The sequence below is a fragment of the Condylura cristata genome, unplaced genomic scaffold, assembly GCF_000260355.1.
Source record: "Condylura cristata isolate star-nosed mole 26May11 unplaced genomic scaffold, ConCri1.0 scaffold00038, whole genome shotgun sequence".
In the NCBI taxonomy this organism is placed as follows: Eukaryota; Metazoa; Chordata; class Mammalia; order Eulipotyphla; family Talpidae; genus Condylura; species Condylura cristata.
Window position 1 is genome coordinate 1,135,477 of NW_004567139.1, and position 18,843 is coordinate 1,154,319.

At 52.3% G+C, this 18,843-nt stretch overlaps 1 protein-coding gene across 1 annotated transcript in view; it reads right to left on the reverse strand.

The window, feature by feature from the left end:
* The window catches only part of ERN1 (endoplasmic reticulum to nucleus signaling 1), a 43,609-nt gene extending 34,506 nt beyond the window's left edge, over window positions 1-9,103 (reverse strand). Inside the window, exons 1-2 of the mRNA XM_004693346.2 lie at window positions 9,017-9,103; window positions 7,496-7,616 (exon numbers count right to left, since the gene is read on the reverse strand). Coding sequence (XP_004693403.1) covers window positions 7,496-7,616; window positions 9,017-9,103 — 208 coding nt within the window. The remainder of the gene's footprint in view (window positions 1-7,495; window positions 7,617-9,016) is intronic.
* Window positions 9,104-18,843: the final 9,740 nt, after the last annotated feature.

The window sequence follows — 18,843 nt, forward strand, 5'->3', positions numbered from 1 at the left end:
TGCCTGCAGGCGGGGCCAAAGCCAAGGAGCCTGAGAGGGGGACATAGCAAGGGAGGCCTCCTGCAGACAGCAGGGCGGGGCAGCCAGGAGCCCCCGGGGAGCGGGGCAGCCAGGAGCCCCCGGGGGGAGGGGGCAGCCAGGAGCCCCCAGGGGGAGGGGGCAGCCAGGAGCCCCTGGGGGAGGGCGACCAACAAAGATGGGAAAGGTGGGGTGAAAGAGGGCAGGAGCAGAAGAGATTTCAGTCCTAGCTGACGCTGGAACTAGAGCAGCTAGCCCACACGGCGTTTCCTCAAGAAAACGCTCAGGCTCTTGCTCTGACTACAGTGGCAGAAAAGCCAGATCATTCGCCCGCCTCACTCAGGAGTCTCAGCCAGACTGCATGCACTCAATGAACCAATCTGGGCAGACGGCTCCCAGAGGCAGCTCGTCCCCCGTCCAGAGGAAAGAGCTTCGGACATCTGAACCCTAGACTCCAGTGAAAGGCACTAGGAAAAAGCGTCAAGTGGGAAGGCCTTGAGTGCCCCTCAGAGTTCGCCTCTTAAAAAGAAATAGTGCCCTCCCTGGCAGGGAACAGGTTAAAGCGCAGCACTAGGAAGTTACTGCAGCCCCTGAATTCGATCTCTGGCTGGGGGTGACGCACAGGGCTCAGCAGACCTCTCCTGCCTCCCCACTGCTCCCCTCAGCACTGTTTTTCAGTGCATCTGCCTGTTCTGCTCCCCACTCGGTCTCTGGTGAATCCTCTCACCCCTGCACCTCTGGCCCATACCCCAGCTCTTGTATGATAAATGAATAAATATTTTTTAAATATAGATATTTAATCAAAAGCTCCTCAAAATCCAAGTTTTCTTGCAGGAAACCTCTACAGGTCTCCAAACATCGAGTCTGACAAAGATGATCGTGTGGAAACGCCAAAGTCACCTGAAACACCGTCCACGAGAAAGGCAGTCGCCCTGACTGTGGCCTCCTCACCCTCACCCTGGCAGACGTGGCACAGGCCTAAAAGCTCACACTCAGCGACAGCCAGTGAAAGGGAGTTCAGGGGGAGAATCGGGCGACTCAGGACTCTGCTCACCCACAGCCTTTCAGGCTGGAGGGAACTCAGGGATTCATGCTTGGGGTGGGGGTCCCCTCAAGCCACACAGCTCCCCGCACCTCCCCAGGAACCAAGTCACAGCTGAGAAAGGCATTTCATCCCCAGACTTCAACATTCACACCCGTGCTCAACACAAGCCAGGCCATGCTGGAAAGGATACCCGCCACTAAGTGGGGCGACGGCTACTTAGGGGCCCACAATGACGGAGCTGTTGCTTTGAAGCGAGCCCCCACATCCAGGGCCGGGGCACTGAGTGGGGACACAGATGAGGAAGACGGGCAGGGGTCGGTGCTCGTCGCAGCCGAGGGAGGGGTACGTGGGGTTTGGCCTATGACGAGCTCCATGATATGAAGTAAAAGTGCCAGCAAGAGAAAGAGAACATCTTGTCAAGATACTCAAAATCAGAAAGAGGCCTCTCGCCAAAATTAATTTTCAGCCCTCTGAAACAATGGAGAACAAATCAACACTTTTCTTGTGCTTAAGCAATGAGGCAGAAAGGGGGTGAGGTGTAGCCCAAGCCTAGAAGGTTCCTTAAGAGAAAAACATGAGCATGATTAAGAAACACCACCCCGGCCCCATCTTCCCCTCTGGAGTTCTGGGACGAGGCACCTTGAGGGGCCAAGCCAAGTCTCCCAAAGGCCCGGCCGGAGGGTTCTGGGAGTCGAGTCAGCGCCAGGGGCCTCAGGCGTTACTGAGCACCCCTGGCTGCCCAGGGGCTCCCTTGCCCCAAAGAGTGAGAAATGCAGCAAGAGGACAAATGTCACCAGAGCAGGAAGGGCCGCAGCATCGGTGCCGGGGACGTGGCCCCTGAACCTGGCAAGGAAGGGGCTCCCCCGGAGCAGTCAGAGGGCCAGGGCAGGGGCCCGGGCCACGGGAGCCGGGCCACGGGAGCCTGGCCACCGCGGGCTGTGGGTGCGAAGGCAGCGTGAGAGAAGCTCGAAGACCCAACTCAGCCGGGCAGGGGACTGGCGGCCTCCAGGGCAGCGCCTGGCGCGGTGGGGGGAGGGGGGGGCTTGGCTGCACAGGTGGGTGGGAGCCAGGCTGGGAAGAACCTTCCACACAGGTGAAGAGCTAATACCTGACCCTGTGTCCGGGGCTTCTCCAACCGAGTGCCGGGACAGTTGATGGACATTCCCTGCCCGTCCCAGGAGACGCTCACTCGCCACTGTTCTCCTTCCTTGTGGGATGATGCAGCGGGCGGCTCCCCCTTGGAGTGGGCGGCTATAGACCACTGCGCCGCATGTCGGCTGGGGCACAGCCCGGACAAGCCGGCTGTGTGGACGGGACGTCCGGCGGCAGCGAGAGGGTGCCTGGGCGCACAGACAGCACCCGGGACAGAGGCCAGGCAGCCGCTGCACTGACCCAGGAGATGGTGAGGGCTTGGCTAAGGCACCAGCCTGAGCCCGGGGCAAGGAGTGGGACCTGGGAGCCACTTCTGCAGTCTGAACCACAGGACCAAGGCGTGGAGCACTGTACGCCCCCGGCTGGCCGGGCCTGTCAGCACCGGGAGGAACTATGGGGAGAGGCCCCTGGTAAGAAAGGGGAACTCACGAGGGAAGTTTTGCTTAAGATTTCAAATAACTGCTTTTGCTCCGATCCTTCCCTCCCAAGAAACCTCCAACATGAACCAATCAGGGGCGCTCAGGAGCCGGGCCCAGCTCAGGAGCCGGCCGCACGCTCAGCTCGTGATGAGGAAGCACAGCTCTGGCTGGCCCAGCCCTGGGCTGCTCTCGCTAAGAAGGAGCGAGGCGGGGTAGGAGGAGGGCTGCTGCAGGTGAGGCTTCAGGTGCCACTGTGTCGGGCGAAGCAAGAGGACTCCAGCAAGGTCCCCCCGAGTCCTCGGAGCCAGCGCAGAGCCTCACGACAGTCTCGACTTGCATTTGGGCTGAAGCTGCCGAAATGAAGCACACGCCACCACGCTCAGGGGCAGAATTTCAGACAAAGGCAGACGCCGCCGCTGCTGCTGCTGCTGCTGCTGCCTGACAGAATCGCAGCTGAGAGGGGATCGCACCTGACGCGAGGCCTCGGCACTCAGAATCGCGTCTGGAAACAAGTAAGACGCATTTTCTGCACAAGGTGGAAGAAAGCGCCACTTCTGGGAACAGTAGCATGTGTTTGGGGCAGGAACAAAAACACCTGCCAAAACCACCCAGAAAGCAGAAAAACCACTCCCGGGGCGCTGGGTCCCCAAATGGGTAAACACGACACGAGGCAACGGGCGCGGGCTCGGCGGAGCCCCAGAGCGCGGGATCGGGGCTGTTTGCACTGGCAGGTCTCTGCCACGTCGACTTGGACTCCCACTCCGGGCCGCTCAGGCCCAGCCCACGTGCCCTCCTGGAAACTCCGTCTGGCCCCACCTCCTCCGCCCTGGAGGTGCAGACAGCCGCAGTGCCGGGGTCCCCAAGATGGGGAGCAGCTCTTGGTGAGGTTCTAAATGAGTAGTCTGACCTACCTCACACAGTTGTCAATTTAAGAGGATTCAGGGTGCATAAGGGCTTTGGTGCTCTTTTGTAAGGTGAGGGTGTTGGCAGACTAAAGCTTCTGGCTGGTGAGTGGCAGGTCATCGGAGCAGCGGGATGTCACAGGCCACCGTGGGCCAGGGGCACCCATGGCCCCCCGACATTGCCAGTGCAGCCGTCCCTCTGACCAGCAAGGAATGCCCCCATAGACTTCCTGTGCACTGCCCCAGGGGCTGTATCTGCCCTGTGGGGCCACGGCACAGGGCTGGTGACAGTGCAGGGACATGGGCTTCTTTGAAGCCTTTGGGAATTGGCACAGAGGCGTGACAAATTCTATGGATGGAATGTGTGCACCTGTCCACCACCTTTTAATCACCCGCCCACAGCTGCTCAGAGCTGGAGGGACAGTGTGTATCTGGGTCTGAGTATTTACATGTTAAATTACACATCGGTGATCAAACATGACTTCCCTGCCCCTTCTGTTTTAGATCGCCAGTTGGGTAATGGATGCCTGGAGTGTACATAGGTTATGGCCTGAAATTTCCCTTCAGGACAGTTGTGGGGGCCTGTGAAGGGGGCACTGGGCCCACTCCCCTCATCCCCAGCAATCCTCCTTCCCCCTCCCTCCCCTCTGCAGGGCCACTGACCTCAGCCCCTCTCTGCCAGGCCAAGGCCAAGCCCACCTTGCCCCTGTGAGTCGTGGCTTCTGCTCCAAAGTCTCCCTTGCCTTGTGAGGACTTCAAAGGCAACCCTCTCAGTGGGGTGTCCCTTCTTAAAACTGAGAACACACTGCCCCCAGCACTCCCAGCTCCACGTCCTGCTTTGTAACTTGTTTCCTTGCCTGTAACTTGTTTCCTTGCCTGTGTCGTCTCCCTTCGGGAGTTCCGTTGAGAGTGAAGGTTCTGTCGGGCCCATTCCGCTGCTGTAGCCTCAGAATCCAGACCAGTGTCCGGAGACCTCAGAGTCCAGTCATACATTCACAGTTTAGAAACAACAATTTTGACATCTTGAGTTACAAATGTCAGGATGAAACGGAAAACTCGTGGTCTCTCCATGTTACCATGTTTGATCTTTGTATAAAATGTACATCAAGGGCCCAGGAACTCAGGGCTGAATTTAACTAAGAAGAGCCAGTTTATTCTCAGAAAAAACAACGAGGTTTAGAACACACTGAACAGTACTTGGGGTTATCAGACGTTCATCAAATTCTCTACTTCTTGGTGTCTTCCAACTCCTCCCCGCGCTGCCCAAGTGGCGTTGGTGTTTTGACTGACGGCTTGGCCCTTCCCACTCCTCCCGGGCCCTGCCCCCCTTTTCAGCCGGCAGCACCTCTCAGGGGCTCCTGCGGCTGATACTCCCACACACCACTGCTGGGCTACCCTGGCAGGGGAGCACCTGGACATGCCCGCAAGCCCCAACGTGGAGGCGCCAGCCGCCTCTCTCTCAGTGCTGGGGTGCTGCCTCGGGCTCAGCGTCCTGGGCTCGCTCCCCCCACCCCACCTGCGCCTGCAGCCGCCTTTGCTGCCCTGCACTCCAGTCACCCACCGAGGTTCAGGGCCGACATCCCGCTGCCCGCGGCCTTCAGGCCCCCGGAAGCTCTCCTACCTTAGAACATTCTCTGATCTAAGACAATGCATTTGTCCTTTTTGAAAAGTCTTTCGCACTTTAGCCATCCTAATCTGCATGTATCTCTGTTTTTTTCCTACCACCATCCCCTTTGGCCCCTTGGGCCCTTTCCCCGCCCCGTCCCTCTTAATCCCACTGTTTATGGGGGCCTGCCAGTCTGAAGTATTTCACTTTGTCTAGTCGTAATATGTAATGTCCAGTAACGGTTCTGGTCATTCTGATGTGTGTTACTATATGCACAATCCCCTCAAGTTCCTTCCCTTTTGCTGAAAATGGCAACATTTTCCCTTCCCTCATGGCTGAACAGTCCCCATGGTGTGGACAGACCACACCACTCGCGTCCACTCCTCTGTCCATGGCACCGAGGTTGTTTCTAAGTCCTTGCCGCTAGAATAGTGCTGCAATACACGCTATAGAGCGCACAGTTTTTTGAGTTGACGGATCCATGCTCTTTGGGTGGATGGCCAGAAGTGGGGTGTCTGGGTCCTATTAAAAGACACTTGGACCCTCTCTGGTGGCTCAAGCACAGCACTATGAAGCTGGCTGCAGCCACTTCATGAGTTCGATCCCCACCCCAGAGCTGACCCCCATGGCGTGGCAGACCTCTCCTGACCCGCCCGCTGCTCCCCTCAGCAGTGTACTTTGTCAGTCAGCCTGTTCTGCTCTCCACTCTGTCGCTGGTGAATCCTCTCACCACCCCTGCACCTCTGGCCTATACCCCAGTTCTGTATGCATAAATAAGTAAATCTTTAAAAAAAAATTAAAAGATACTTAAAGGAAGAATTACAGAAATCTGATTTTAGTTTAATAAGATCAGTCCAGATCACTTTCCAAAATGACTGTACCAGTTTTCTGTGTTCCTCCTGCCTTTGCTTCCTACCAGGCTGTGGGCTCCCCAAGGGCAGGATGGGCTTTTTCTTCATTGTGCCCCAAACAGCATCTTTCAAAGTCTAAGTTCTCGAAACACATGCTAAGTTAAAAAAAAAAAAAAAAAGGGAGGGGGCATTCTCTAAGCTCTAAGTAATAGGGAAGAACAGTCTGATTCTTATGTTTGGTGAAGTAATAAATGGAGTAGCACAGACTTTTGTCAGATACAGTCGAGGCAACCTGTAGAACTAAGACCTGGGGAAGATCCGTCTAAAACACTTCATGCAGGGAAAAGCAAAGCCTAAGAGTGAAGCGACTTGGGGGCGGGCACCCGTGAGAATGTCTACCTCGCTCCTTCTGTGGCTTGCTGATCTTCATCTTTGGACGAATATGAGAAATTGAAATGTGAAGAACTGGCCTCAGGTGGGAAAGAGACGGTCAGAGGACACTCCGAGCCTGCCGCGCAAGCTGACATGGGCGCTGCAATGCTCCGTGCTCCTTGCTGGTGCTCGAAGTCCTGGCTGCTGCCAGCAGGGCCCAGACAGGGGAGGCAGGTGGCCTGGGGTCCCCACCTGCCACCACCTGTGAATGGCTACCAGCTTGGGGCTGAGTCGATAAGATGATGTGTGACCTGACATGTGTGAATATTTTTCCATTTAGAATACTGTTTTGGAACATTCTATTAAGGAAGGAAAAACACTTGCTGTGCTCATGAAAATAATGAGTCACAGACTTGTGACGGAAGCAAGCACACTGGCCAGGTCCTCAGCTAGGGCCGAATGATAACTATTACCAGGCAGAATGGCAGGGATGATTCTGAAGCTCCAAATCCTGGGATTTGCATGGCTTTATCTGGGAATATTGCTTTGGAAATTGAATACTATTTCCCAGCTGTCGGATTGCATGCTGCAAACTGTTACCACCAAGACAAAATCATAAAAGGAGAGTGTGGTAGACTAAATGAGAAACCAGCTCAGTCTGACTTCCCTCAACGTAAAGACCTAAAAAAGTGGCTATCTTGGGCGAATGTCAAATCTCACAGCCCTCAATTACTTCAGCCTCTATAAAAACAAATGAGTAATCTGAGGTTAGAGAAGATACCCTTTTGTAATTATAATTACAAGATTCTAATCATCAGAACGCAACAAAATACTTAATGCAGCAAGTCTTCACAGAGACAGCCAGCCAGCACTATTACTAGAAAGGCCCAGAGTAGATAAAACATGAAATCCAGGCAGAAACAAAAGAGAAGAGAAAAGAGAAAGAGTGATATTCCGCCGTGGGTAACCACGACTCAAGCTATAAACATACCCCTTGGCTACAGAGTCCCCTCCTCTCCTTGACCCCATTATCCTTTTTTATTAAACAACCTATAACGCTTAATCTTTATTTCTGGAATATGTTTTCTCAGAAGCAGCTGAGCAAAGGTACATGTCCAAATTCAAGTTACCTTCTTTTAAAGTCCACTTGATGGAGCCTGTCCTCTTGCTCACTGCGTGCAAACTGCCATCCAGAGTGGACACGAACAACAAGGTTTCTGGAAGCGTCACGGTGCTGGGACTTGCAAAAGCCTGCAATGAGATGCGGAAGGACCGTCACGGCCAGCAGCGGCTAACCCCGTGGGCATTCACAATCACAGACTCCTCCACCTCCTAGGGGAGAAGCTGAGGCTGGGGGGACCAACTGTCCCCCACGCACATGTCTGCACCCACACTGAGTGAGGGCCAGAACCAGGCTGTGTCCCCTGGCTCCGCAGCCCTGCCTCCTGCAGTCAAAAAGGGTTCCAACCCAAAGAACAGGACCGGGGCAGGGGTTCTGAGATAAAGGAGGAAGTGCACCCAACTTCTAAATGACTTCCTTCTGGCCACACTTTACTTTTTGAGAACCAGGACTCCCTGATTAAAAAAAAAAAAAAAAAAAAAAAAGGCCAGCACACCCCATGTGCACATCTGACATTTTTAAAAATAAAAGAGTCAGGTGAGAAATCATAAAGCAAAATAAGAAAAAGCAGTTCTCATTCAGTAAAAGAGTTTATAGAATACCAAGGTTTCAATAGATTCGCATTATAATTAAAATGCATTTTAATTAAAGGTGTAACTTTCTTGGTCACAGAATTTTTTAAATGTAAAGGAAATAGGCAAAGGCATGAAATCCATAGTCTCACCCATCACTGATGGCAATGAAAACTGTTAGGTTAATGAAGTTAGGTTAATCTTCCTGGATGGCATTTTAAAATGCTCCTATTTTTTATCTTATAATTCCACTTTTGTAAGCCCAAAGAATTTCCACATATGGAAAAAATTCTGTGTGCGATACCATTCATGATATCCTATTTATAAACACAAAAATAATATCTACGTGGCTATGATAAATCAGGACCCGATCAATGGAATATTACGTAATCATTAAAAGAGCATTTTGGAAAATCCTGTATATGGTACAGGAAAAGGCTTACACAGGTTACCGGGGGAAAAATACAGGATCCTCAACTTAACGTGCACTGCGGTGACAGTCACGCTGCATGGATGTTTTGGGCCGCCCTCCCTATGGCTTGCCAGGGCCGCTCAGCTGCACGGTTTCCATGGGAACAGCGCACACGCATGCAGAGTACAGACAAGTACAAGTGATAAAGGCTGAGGTTTCCCAGGACAACACTCCTCTGAGCTATGCCACCTTGTGATAAGGTTTTTCTCTCCCTTTGTAACGCTGATGTCCTGCCAGGAAGCTGATTCCTGTGGGCGTCGAATGGGAAACGCCACTTGCTTACCCTGTGACAGCTTGAACCTTGGAGAAGACACTGTTTCAAAAATACAGAAATAGGTCCGACTTCTGGCACCAACTGTAAAAAGACTGGGGGTTGCTACTTATCTGTGGGAGCCTGACCCTAAAATACCTGGCCATTCTCGGGGCGAGCTGGATGATGCCTAATGAGCCCCTGAAAAGGGAGGCCGCAGGGTGCACTCCACGGTACCTGACACTCCAGCCCCTGCGTTCCTTTTCCACAGTGTGGACCCCCTGGCAGAAGGGCCAGGCAGCGGCCAGACCTGGCTTGCCTCATGTCTTGCCTGCGTCTGGCTTGGGCTGAGCCCTTTCCTGTGCCAGAGCCTGGGCCTGCCCTCCTGGGATGGGGAGACAATGGAGAGCTTGGCTGTGGCCAGCATTGTCTTTCCTCTGTGCTAAAACCTTCGGTTTGCAGAGAGTCAGCCTTTAATCCTCTTCGAAGCTAGGAAATCAGGCTGAGCTCGGCCAGGTAAGGAAAACAAGGCTCAAGGGTGGGGCCTGCCCAACCAGGGATCCAAAGGTCACTAGGCCGACTATTTGATGGATAGTTACAGCGCCTTCAGCCACGGGTGCAGGTGGTGCCTGGCCTCCCTGGGCCCTCTCACACCTGCGCCCCAGAGGTGTAGGCATCGCCCAGGTGACCAGTGGCCCTGACAAGACCACGGAGGCCTGCAGCTAAATGACACTTGGGGCTGTCTCCATTGCAAAGTGGGGATGGGTTTGCAACTGGAAGTGGGGAGGCTGGATTATGTCAGGTGGAGGCAGTGTGCACACTGGATAAATGAAAAGGTAAGACACAGGGGTAGGAATCCCCAGCAAGGCCCCCAAATAGTCACACCAGGAGCAAGCATTCTATGTGGCAGGTGTTGGGATCATCCAAGAATTGGACTGGACTCTGTGAGTGACTGAAGTGGGGGGTCTCTATGAGTATGTTTCCAAGTGGGAAAACACTGAAGGCAAGAGAGAAAGGCAAAGACAGACGGAAAGGCAGCCTGAGCAGAAACATGGCGGAGAGACCAGAGCGCGCCCGTGGGCAGTCCTCAGCCTGGCCACATTCCTTTCCTGGGCTCTGGCTGCACACACATAAGGCACCTCTCTGCTTAAACTCATCGGGACCACATTTCTGTCATGAACAACCAAAACAGCTCCCCTCCCCCTCACCCAACATAGTTATGAAAGAAGACAGACAGAAAGAAATACTGAAAATCACATTAGGAGTAATTTCTCCCTGTGTTCTAAATGTTCTATACCGTGACCACATAATCTGCATTGAACTTTTTAAAAATATTTATTTATGCACACAACAGCTGGGGTTCAGGCCAGTGGTATGGAGAGTGAGAGAATTCACCAGAGACAGAGTGGAAAGCAGAACAGGCAGAATGACTGAAATGCACTGCTGAGGGGAATAGTGGCAAGGCAGGAGAGGCCTGCTGGGCCCTGTGGGTCGCCTCCCTGGCTGAGGACTGAACTCAAGCTGCAGCGGTTGCAGGTCACCTCACAGTGCTTTAACCCGTTCTGCCACCAGGAAGGACTCAACATTGAACTTTTAATAGAAAGGAGATGGGGGCCCTCCCTGGTGGCTCAAAGGGGGAGGGCGCAGCACTGCAAGCTCATCACAGCCACTTCAGTGCAAGCTTGATCCCCAGTCCTGGAGCTGACCCACATGGTGCAGCAGACCCCTCCTGACCTGCCCACTGCTGCCCTCAGCAGTGTACTTTGTCAGTCAGCCTGTTCTGCTCCCCGCTCTGCCTCTGGTGAATCCTCTCACCCCCTGTACCCCTGTACACTGTACCCTGTACAGTGCTTTAACCTGTTCTGCCACCAGAATGGTGGCAGAATGCATAACTAAATAAATCCTTAAAAAAAAAAAAAGAAAGAAAGGAGATGGACACTGAAGCAGGTGGGAGCAGCGCTGACCTTTAAAGTTCTGGTCTTGGGATACTGGCGACTCAACCACATGTTACCCCCATTCTCTACCCAAGAGGGGCAGTTCAGCAGCCTCATAGCCTCCCGGTAAGACAGCAGCACGCGAGCATCCTGTGGTGTTGTTAAAGCCTCTGGCGCACTTCTGATAACCTGAACGCCCCTGGAGACATCTCACCCGGCAGCGACATAAAGAGACCCGTGTTCCCTGCAGCCACACGTGCCACTCGCTGCTCGTGTGCAAATGCACACCACCTGTTTGAGCATCTTGGCAACCACAGGAAGCGCAATTGTCTCTGGGTGCTGATGAGTGAAAATACAACACTAATCACATAACTAACCGAGCCAGCCAATGATCTCAAAAATGCTGGCTTTGCCTAGAAGCTGGATGTTTAGCAGCTGAGTGTGCTGACAGACTGTCCACAGTGACTGCGTGAGTCTGTCACAAGTCACAGGTTGTGCTGCTCTTTGACGCTCCCAAATCAGGGTGCCTGGGAAGCCGCTGAGAACAGTGTTACTTCCCTGTTATTATCAAGTTTCTGGCTCCCCACCCAATTTTTTTTTTTTTTTTTTTTTTTTTTTTTGCATAGAAGAACTGGGGAACAGGCCAGAGGTGTGGGAGGGGGTGGTGAGAAGATTCACCAGAAACAGGCAGATCTACTGAAACACACTGCTGAGGGGAGCAGTAGGGAAACAGGAGAGGTCTGCTGTGCCCTGTGGGTCAGCTCCATTGCCGGGGATCGAACTCAGTGATAGCACTGAGAATTAACCCCTTCGCCACCAGGGAGACTACCCCCACCCCCAGTGTTTTTCTAAATCGTGAAAATGTCTGCCTTCTAATACAGCTGCTACATAAATGAAATAAGTTTCTAGACACCTCTTGTGACACTGGGCACAGCAGAGACCAGCATGGACCATCGCCACCCCCTTCACTCCCCCCACGCCCCTGGTTTTCACAGCGCTTTTCTCCAGGGTGGATGACAGGCAGCAGGCCCTGAAGTTACTCACACACTCCGGTTTCCAGAGAGTCTGCGAGAGGAAAGAAAGTGCTGGTTCTGGGGATCTGCTTCAAGTGGACACCTGCAACCTGACTCGGTTTTCAAACTAGTGGGGTAGATGCTCCCACCTTCCACAGTGACTTCTAGGAAGTGACCACAGGGACACGGCCCAGGGAGGGCGAGAGTGGCCATGGCAGGTCATCTGGTCTAGCCTGAAACCAGACATCCGTTAGCTGACGGGTCCACCACACTCACACTCCTACACGAGGTGACCCCAAGATGTCTATCAGGGGGAAAACCCAGTTGAGGATTGTGAGGGCTGGAGCTTCCGGGCAGATGACACCAGAGAAATGGTTGGTAAAATCAGCAAATTTCAGTGGGTTGGTTCAGGCTAAAACAGCCCTGCTCGGCCACAGCTCTACCTGCATTTTCCGTGAAAACTAATACAATCCCGGGGATGGAGCTTCTGTCCCATGTTTTGGTTATAAAGCAAGGTCTTGTAAAATGTAATGCTCACTTTGCATTTCCTACAAAAATGCAACAGTAATGACTTTCCTGTTTATAGAGAGAATTAAAAGGTCAGCCGCTGACAGTGCAGATTTGCTCCAATAACCCTAAACACAGCTGACCGTTACTTGCGTGTTGATTCACTCAGCTCCTTATAGCTCAGGTCAGAAAAATCTTTTCTTTTCTTTCTTTTTAAAGATTTATTTATTTATGCTTACAGAGCTGGAGTACAGAACAGAGGTGCAGGGGCAGTGAAAGGATTCACCAGAGACAGAGTGGGGAGCAGGACAGGCCGACTGATGAAGTACACTTCTGAGGGGATCAGTGGGCGGGGTCAGGAGAGGTCTGCTGCGCTAGAGAAATCTATTCTATAATGGTTTCTGCAATAACGTCGCTTAGAAAGTCTTCAGGGAGGAGTTTAGCAGCACAAAAACAAAGGAAACCACCTCTCACCAAAAACCATCAACTTCAACCTCCGAACTAGGACCTGGGACGCAGCTATTGTCCCCGGGGGCTTAAGGGTCCGGTGGGCAAGGTTCTTCTACCACCACTCACCTCTGCCCCTTGAGGAAGAGCAGCAGCGAAGCCCACTGCCAGCCTGTCAGAGATTTAGAAGCGGAAGGAAAGCCCAGTGCTGGGCATCAGGGTTTGCAGAAATAAAGCAGAAATCTTTTCTAGGTATCTTCTCCCCTGCCACCTTCCAACCCAGCAGATCACAGTATATTTAATATCAGCCTCTGAGAATCTAGCCAGTAACTGAATGATGTATCTGCTTTTCCTTTTAAGAGTACCACACCCAGGTTTAGGATTTCTTCAGAGGCCGCTGTGTTTTTTAGTAGATTTTCTACTGTGTTCAATGGATTACTGTTCTACTGCATAATCCTAACTTTAGTTTTATTTATTTAAGGTTAAGAAAACTATTCCTTCACAATGAAAATACAGTACTGATGTAACTCTAGCAAGGATACTGGGAGGTTTCCAAAAGAGGATTATTACACAGGGGAGGGTGTACCTAAATTCCTGGAATCTACAACCTGCCGTCAGCAACCAGGGGATCGCTGCCCTGGCTCATATCCACTGGGAAGACCTGGCCATTGAGGGTAAGCAAAGAAAGAAGTGACTAAAGAGGTCATTTGGTGGGTGAATGAGTACACCTTACAGAATCACCAGCAGGTACGCAAGCAAGGGAAGGATCCATAGGGAAAATTTCCAAAGCATTTTGCTTTACTGCCTATCCTTAGGACATGTGGAATCTGAGATAACCTGCCACACGTCCCCAAAGGTACACTATAGGTGGATTCAAATCAGATAAGGAGTCAGTGTTTATAACCACTAACCTTAGCAAAAAGGCACAGCCGCAAGAAGGGCATTTTCTGTGTGGGCGATATATACCAGGTCCAGGGGGCCTAAGAGGGCTGTGTGCACCGGTGGAGGTGATCGGATGGAGAAGAATGGAGAGAGGAGTAAAGGCAAATTGACTGGACTATCCTGCTGGCTATAATTAGCTGAGAGCCACAGGGTGGATGAGCTTTTAAGAGATACTGATAAGACCCTTCCTGGCCTGTCATGATGGGGTGCCTGTCCTTGAAGGGCATCTCTCTCACACACACACACTCAAGTCAACCTGTGTAGTCATGCCAATTTGTTAGAAACTCCTCAAAATAGCATCTGTAGCAGAGTCCCCTGGCAGGCACTAAACGAGATTCAGAAAAGGCCATGTGTGCCTACAATTCTATTTGCAGCAATAGTATGCACTTTAGACTATAAACTCAAACAAAGCCTGGCTCTTTGAAATTCCGGCGGCTTTACCCAAGCACCCAGTCGAGTCCTGTCATCCCGATGCCATGTGATCACTGGGTAGGAGACTCGGCCCAGTGACGGCTAAACACTGTCAAGAATCACCATTTCGGAGGGGCGCGACTGTGTTGGTGGACTCTGGGTGGCTGGTGGCCGTGTGACGTGGTGACAACACTGCCAAGTGGCGAGCTTATGCCTCTAAAATACAGTGTTGCAGTCAATATTAACCTCCATTAAAGAAAAAAAAAATCACCATTTCAGTTAAAACTGAAATGGGTGCCAGTAGGTGCCAACACAGACCCATCACCGGGACCACGCTGAATCAGGGCCATTGACCCTATCCGGACAGTGGGCTAAGCCCACAGCTGCCCAAGGCCTACCTTTAAGGGCCTTTATTTATGGAAAGGCCTGACTGGACAGATGCAACAAGGATTTTCGCTCTAACCAAACACTGCTCCCAACCCCCACCTTCGCTTACACCGCTGATCCAACCGTAAAGCACTTTATCTCCAAATGTGGAGCCTTCTCTGTATCCATCCGAACAGGGGACACAGACACCTCTTTGTGTTTAGTCTCCTACCTGCTGTATTGGAATAAAGATTAGGAATTAACGCGCTGGGGATGTTAAGAGACTTTTCTTGTTTAATTGCGCCTATGTTTCAAGGCTTTCGGTTTACTACTAAATCATTCCGGATCTTGTTACACTTCGTTTATCTGCACGTAGGTCAGCGATAATCCACCAGCCGGATGGTTCCTTTCTAACCAGCCTTCTGACTGCTGTTTCCTGATATTAAGTCCATAAAGGTAACCATGACATTTGCTTTGGATGGGAGTCAAGTGTCTGGCTGGGATGCAGGAAAGGGCAAGGCCTGACTGAATCTGTGCGGTTTCCAACCGGCAAAAAGAGAGTTGAAGTAGTATTTGTGGCAAGTGTTCTGTGTGGTATAATTAACCACCGCCAAGACAGTTACACAGTTACAACTCACACAGTTACAACTCGGTGTAGGTTGTACTATTTTAATAGATCTGATAAACAGGTCCTCTGAAGTCCATTCTATTCTGGAGTGCAAAGGTATGCTTATTTCACAACAGGTGGGTATATTTCCACAGACTGCTTTGGAGCCCCAGGCCATATACCCAAGTCCAGCAGCTGCCAAGCCCTTTGTCTCGAGATGTTCTGTGAAACCCTTCACCACACTGTGGTCAAGGAGAGTCGTTCTTAGGGCGGCATGCAATCCCTAAGGTTCCCAAGGATCCTGGGGGAACGGTTATCAAAATTAAAACCCAAATTTCACAATCATTTAGTGGTTGAGATTTAGAATGCAGGTATCACCGCTTGTTTCATTTGTTAAAGGAAACAGCAATGTGTTTCCTTGGGAAAGTTTTAAATCTCGTGAAAAACTGAGACCTGGGGTCACTTAGCCCTGAGTGGTAAACAAACTAAGAAACTGTCAATTCGCAGGAGACCACCAACCTTACAGAAAGGCAGATTTTACCCAGCTGGCTTTATTCTTCTATCATTAAACCTATTAGTAGGAAAAAGTCTCCTTAGAAGCACCCCGCCAGGGGAAAAAAGACCCAGTGAGATACCAAGATGTTCAGTCCAGATAACAACTAGCCTGAAACTCTCCATTTTGCTTACACTTGGTTAGCGATTCCCTTTTTTGAGGTAGGGGGAAGGTGGAAGAGTCAGTAGAAAGTGGATAAATGCTCTAGTTAAATAAATATCACCTATAAACGACTGTATTTATGACATAATTGCCACCTACGTTTGCCAGATGCTGCCGAGCTCCATAATACAAGTCAAACACCAAGACCCGTGGCTCAGGTTGTGCTCCCCGGCTGGCCTGACTCCCGACTGTTTGAAGTACCGTGAGGATACCCACCCGCCTCCCCCCCCCGCCCGGCCACCACACCACTCGCCCCTCTCCAATTAGCTGGGCGGCCACTGAAGTCCCTATGGCCCTAGAGAGATCAAACAGCGGGCACCGTTTATGGCTTCTGGGATATGTAATTTTAGAGATGAAAAGGGCTGGAGAGGTCTCCTTACCCAACCCTCTCATTTCACAGGAGAAGAAATCAAGGCCCAGAGAGGTGAAGTGACTTGCCCAAGGCACCACAGAATCCTGGTCTCCGCCTCCCTTCTGGCGCCCTGCCCACCACGCCACACTATAATTTCACTACTTTAAATCACGGTTCTTTGAGAACCATAAGCTTAAATTACTTCAGGCTTGGAGCTCCTCTTGGTGTCCTGCTGGGGCAGATGAAGGTGGGCACGCTGCTCTGATATCAGGGTAGGATCTTTGAGATGAGACCAAAATATAATTTGCAGGTTCTGCACAGACACCCAAAATGCCACAAGGCACCGCGAGTTCTACAGGGTGGACTCTTGAAAAACATTCTGGATACAAATTCCTGAGATCCCACTGTAGATTCTAAGTGGGTGGGGACAACACTGCCAAAAGTCAAAGGTCACAGCCTCAGCCACCATGAAAAAATCCTCGCAATCCATGTTAGTCCAGCACAGGTTTAATGGTTTTTTTAAAAAAAAAAGATTTATCTATTCATACAGAACTGGGGTACAGGCCAGAGATGCAGAGGGTGAGAGGATTCACCAGGGACAGAGTGGGGAGCAGAACAGGCCGGCTGACAAGCACACTGCTGAGGGGAGCCGCCAGCAGGTCAGGAGAGGTCTGCCGCGCCATGTGGTCACCTCCGGGGCAGGCGGGGATCGAACTCATGCGAAAGTGGCTTTAGCGTCTCAGTGCTGTGCTTTAACCCACTGCGCCACCTGGGAGGGCCCTATAATGGCTTTTTAAAAATGCTCTTTGGAGATGATGATATTGATGAGGCCGCAGCCATCGCAGTTCCCTTGAGGAAGCGAGTCACTCCTCCGACGCCAGTGCCGGGGGCTGCACATGACCGAGCAGCACAAGACAACCCCTTTGCTTTGAACAGCGAGGACCATTTAGATGACCACACATAAACGGAGGGGCCTCAGGCCACAGCCCAGGCAGCTCCAGCCGGCAGGAACACCACGCCCACACGAAACACAGAGCTACCTCAAGGCTTTTTCAAGTGAAAAAAAATTCTATGCCATCACGTTTCCATAAAACCTGGATGGGCTTCTATTTTCTAGTCTCTTCTGACCACGCAATTCTCACATGTCTGCTCCGAAGTGGGAAACCACGAAAATCCACCCTCAAGGCTGTGGCACAACCGAATCTAGCCTTGGTGCGAAGCCAGAACGAGAGGCCAGGCAGCGGGGCCCAGGCCATGGACCCCTGCTGCCTCCCTTATCAGGGGTGGGCAGGAAACAGACACAGGAAAGAATTACCAACCCGGGGACAGGGCCTTTGGCCTCAAGGCAGTGGTCCCTCTACGCCGAGGAGAACAGAGCTCCCTCCCGGGGCACGAAGCCCGGCTGTGGACCGGACGGCGGGGCGTGCTCTGGAGGCCGCACAGCTGCTGCCAGTGCACAAGGGTTCCTTCTCCCGGGATCACGCCCCAAAGCCACCGTCCCGCCAGAATCCTGCCCAGTCTGGAGGTCATCCCGTCACACCACCAGCTCCCACAGACAACACAGGCAGCAGCAGGGCAGCTGAGCGGTGGGGCGGGCGGGCTGAGTGTTCACATCTGCTTCTCCCTTTGAGAAGGGAGGCCTAGCCACACCTCCCTACATGCCAAGACAGAAAAATCAATCAGAAGGATTAAAGAAGAAAACAGGAGTTGTGGCGATGCTGAGGAAGACACTGTATGAAAGAAAGTGGTGGTAGCCAAAGATACTATCGGAAAGTCAACAGACTCAAAGACCTGATTACCAGCTCTGTGTCCATCTCCTCTGCTCCCAGCTCCTCCTCTGGCCGGCAGTGGTAAGAGCGAGCCGGTGCTGGCAAGCTGCGCTCATTAAGAAGTGGGTAAAATGCTTGGTTTGTGGTGTTGAAGAGGAGCATAACAGCTGCAAAGATGCTCACCAAGCAAGGTAACATGCCCAGTTCTGGGGCTGTGTGAGAACTGCCTGGAATCCTCACTAAGCATCAGTGTGGGGTCGGCCAGTGTGACGCAGCGGTCAGCAGGTGGGCTCTACAGCCGGCGCCCCTCTGGCAGGCCGATACAGCTGGCGCCCCAAGCGACAAAAGGGATGATGATACTTCCCTCAAAGGGCTGCCGGGGGATTTAAATGAGCTAATAATACACACAAAAGTCTGAGAAAAGTGCTTGTATCTGGTGAGCGTGCACCAGCGTCAGCTGTCACGGACATGTCCGGGCTGTGCAAGGCCCTGGGACCCAAACACAACAGAGGCCGGTCTTGCCCTCGTGGGGTCTGTAGTCTAACCAGGCCTCAGAGGTCTGTCACACCCACAGAAGGGCAGGCTGCAGCCTGGGCCGTGCACTGGAGAAACGCCAGAGCTCACCGGTGGGTCTTGGAGTGGGTGGGGGCCCAAGCCTCGGGTTTTCCTGAAGGGGTGACACCCGAGTTAAGACCTCCAGGGAGGGGAGCTGCCTGGCAGAGGGAATAAGCCTGGACAGAGGCCTGAGGTGGACGACAACTCACTGTGTCTAAGGACCGAGCTGGCAATGACGGCTGGAGAGAAAGTTGAGGGGAGGACAGGACAGGTGGGCGGGACGCAGGTGGGCAGAAGCCCCGCAGTGTGCACCAGGCCAAGAGTCTTCTTTACAGGTCTCTGCCCTGCAGGCGGCTGACAGGCAAAGCAGGCGCGTGCGCTGCTCACACGCGTGCAGAGTTCCTGGAGGGGCAGGGACCCTAAGGCGCCGCGTCCATCTACCTGAC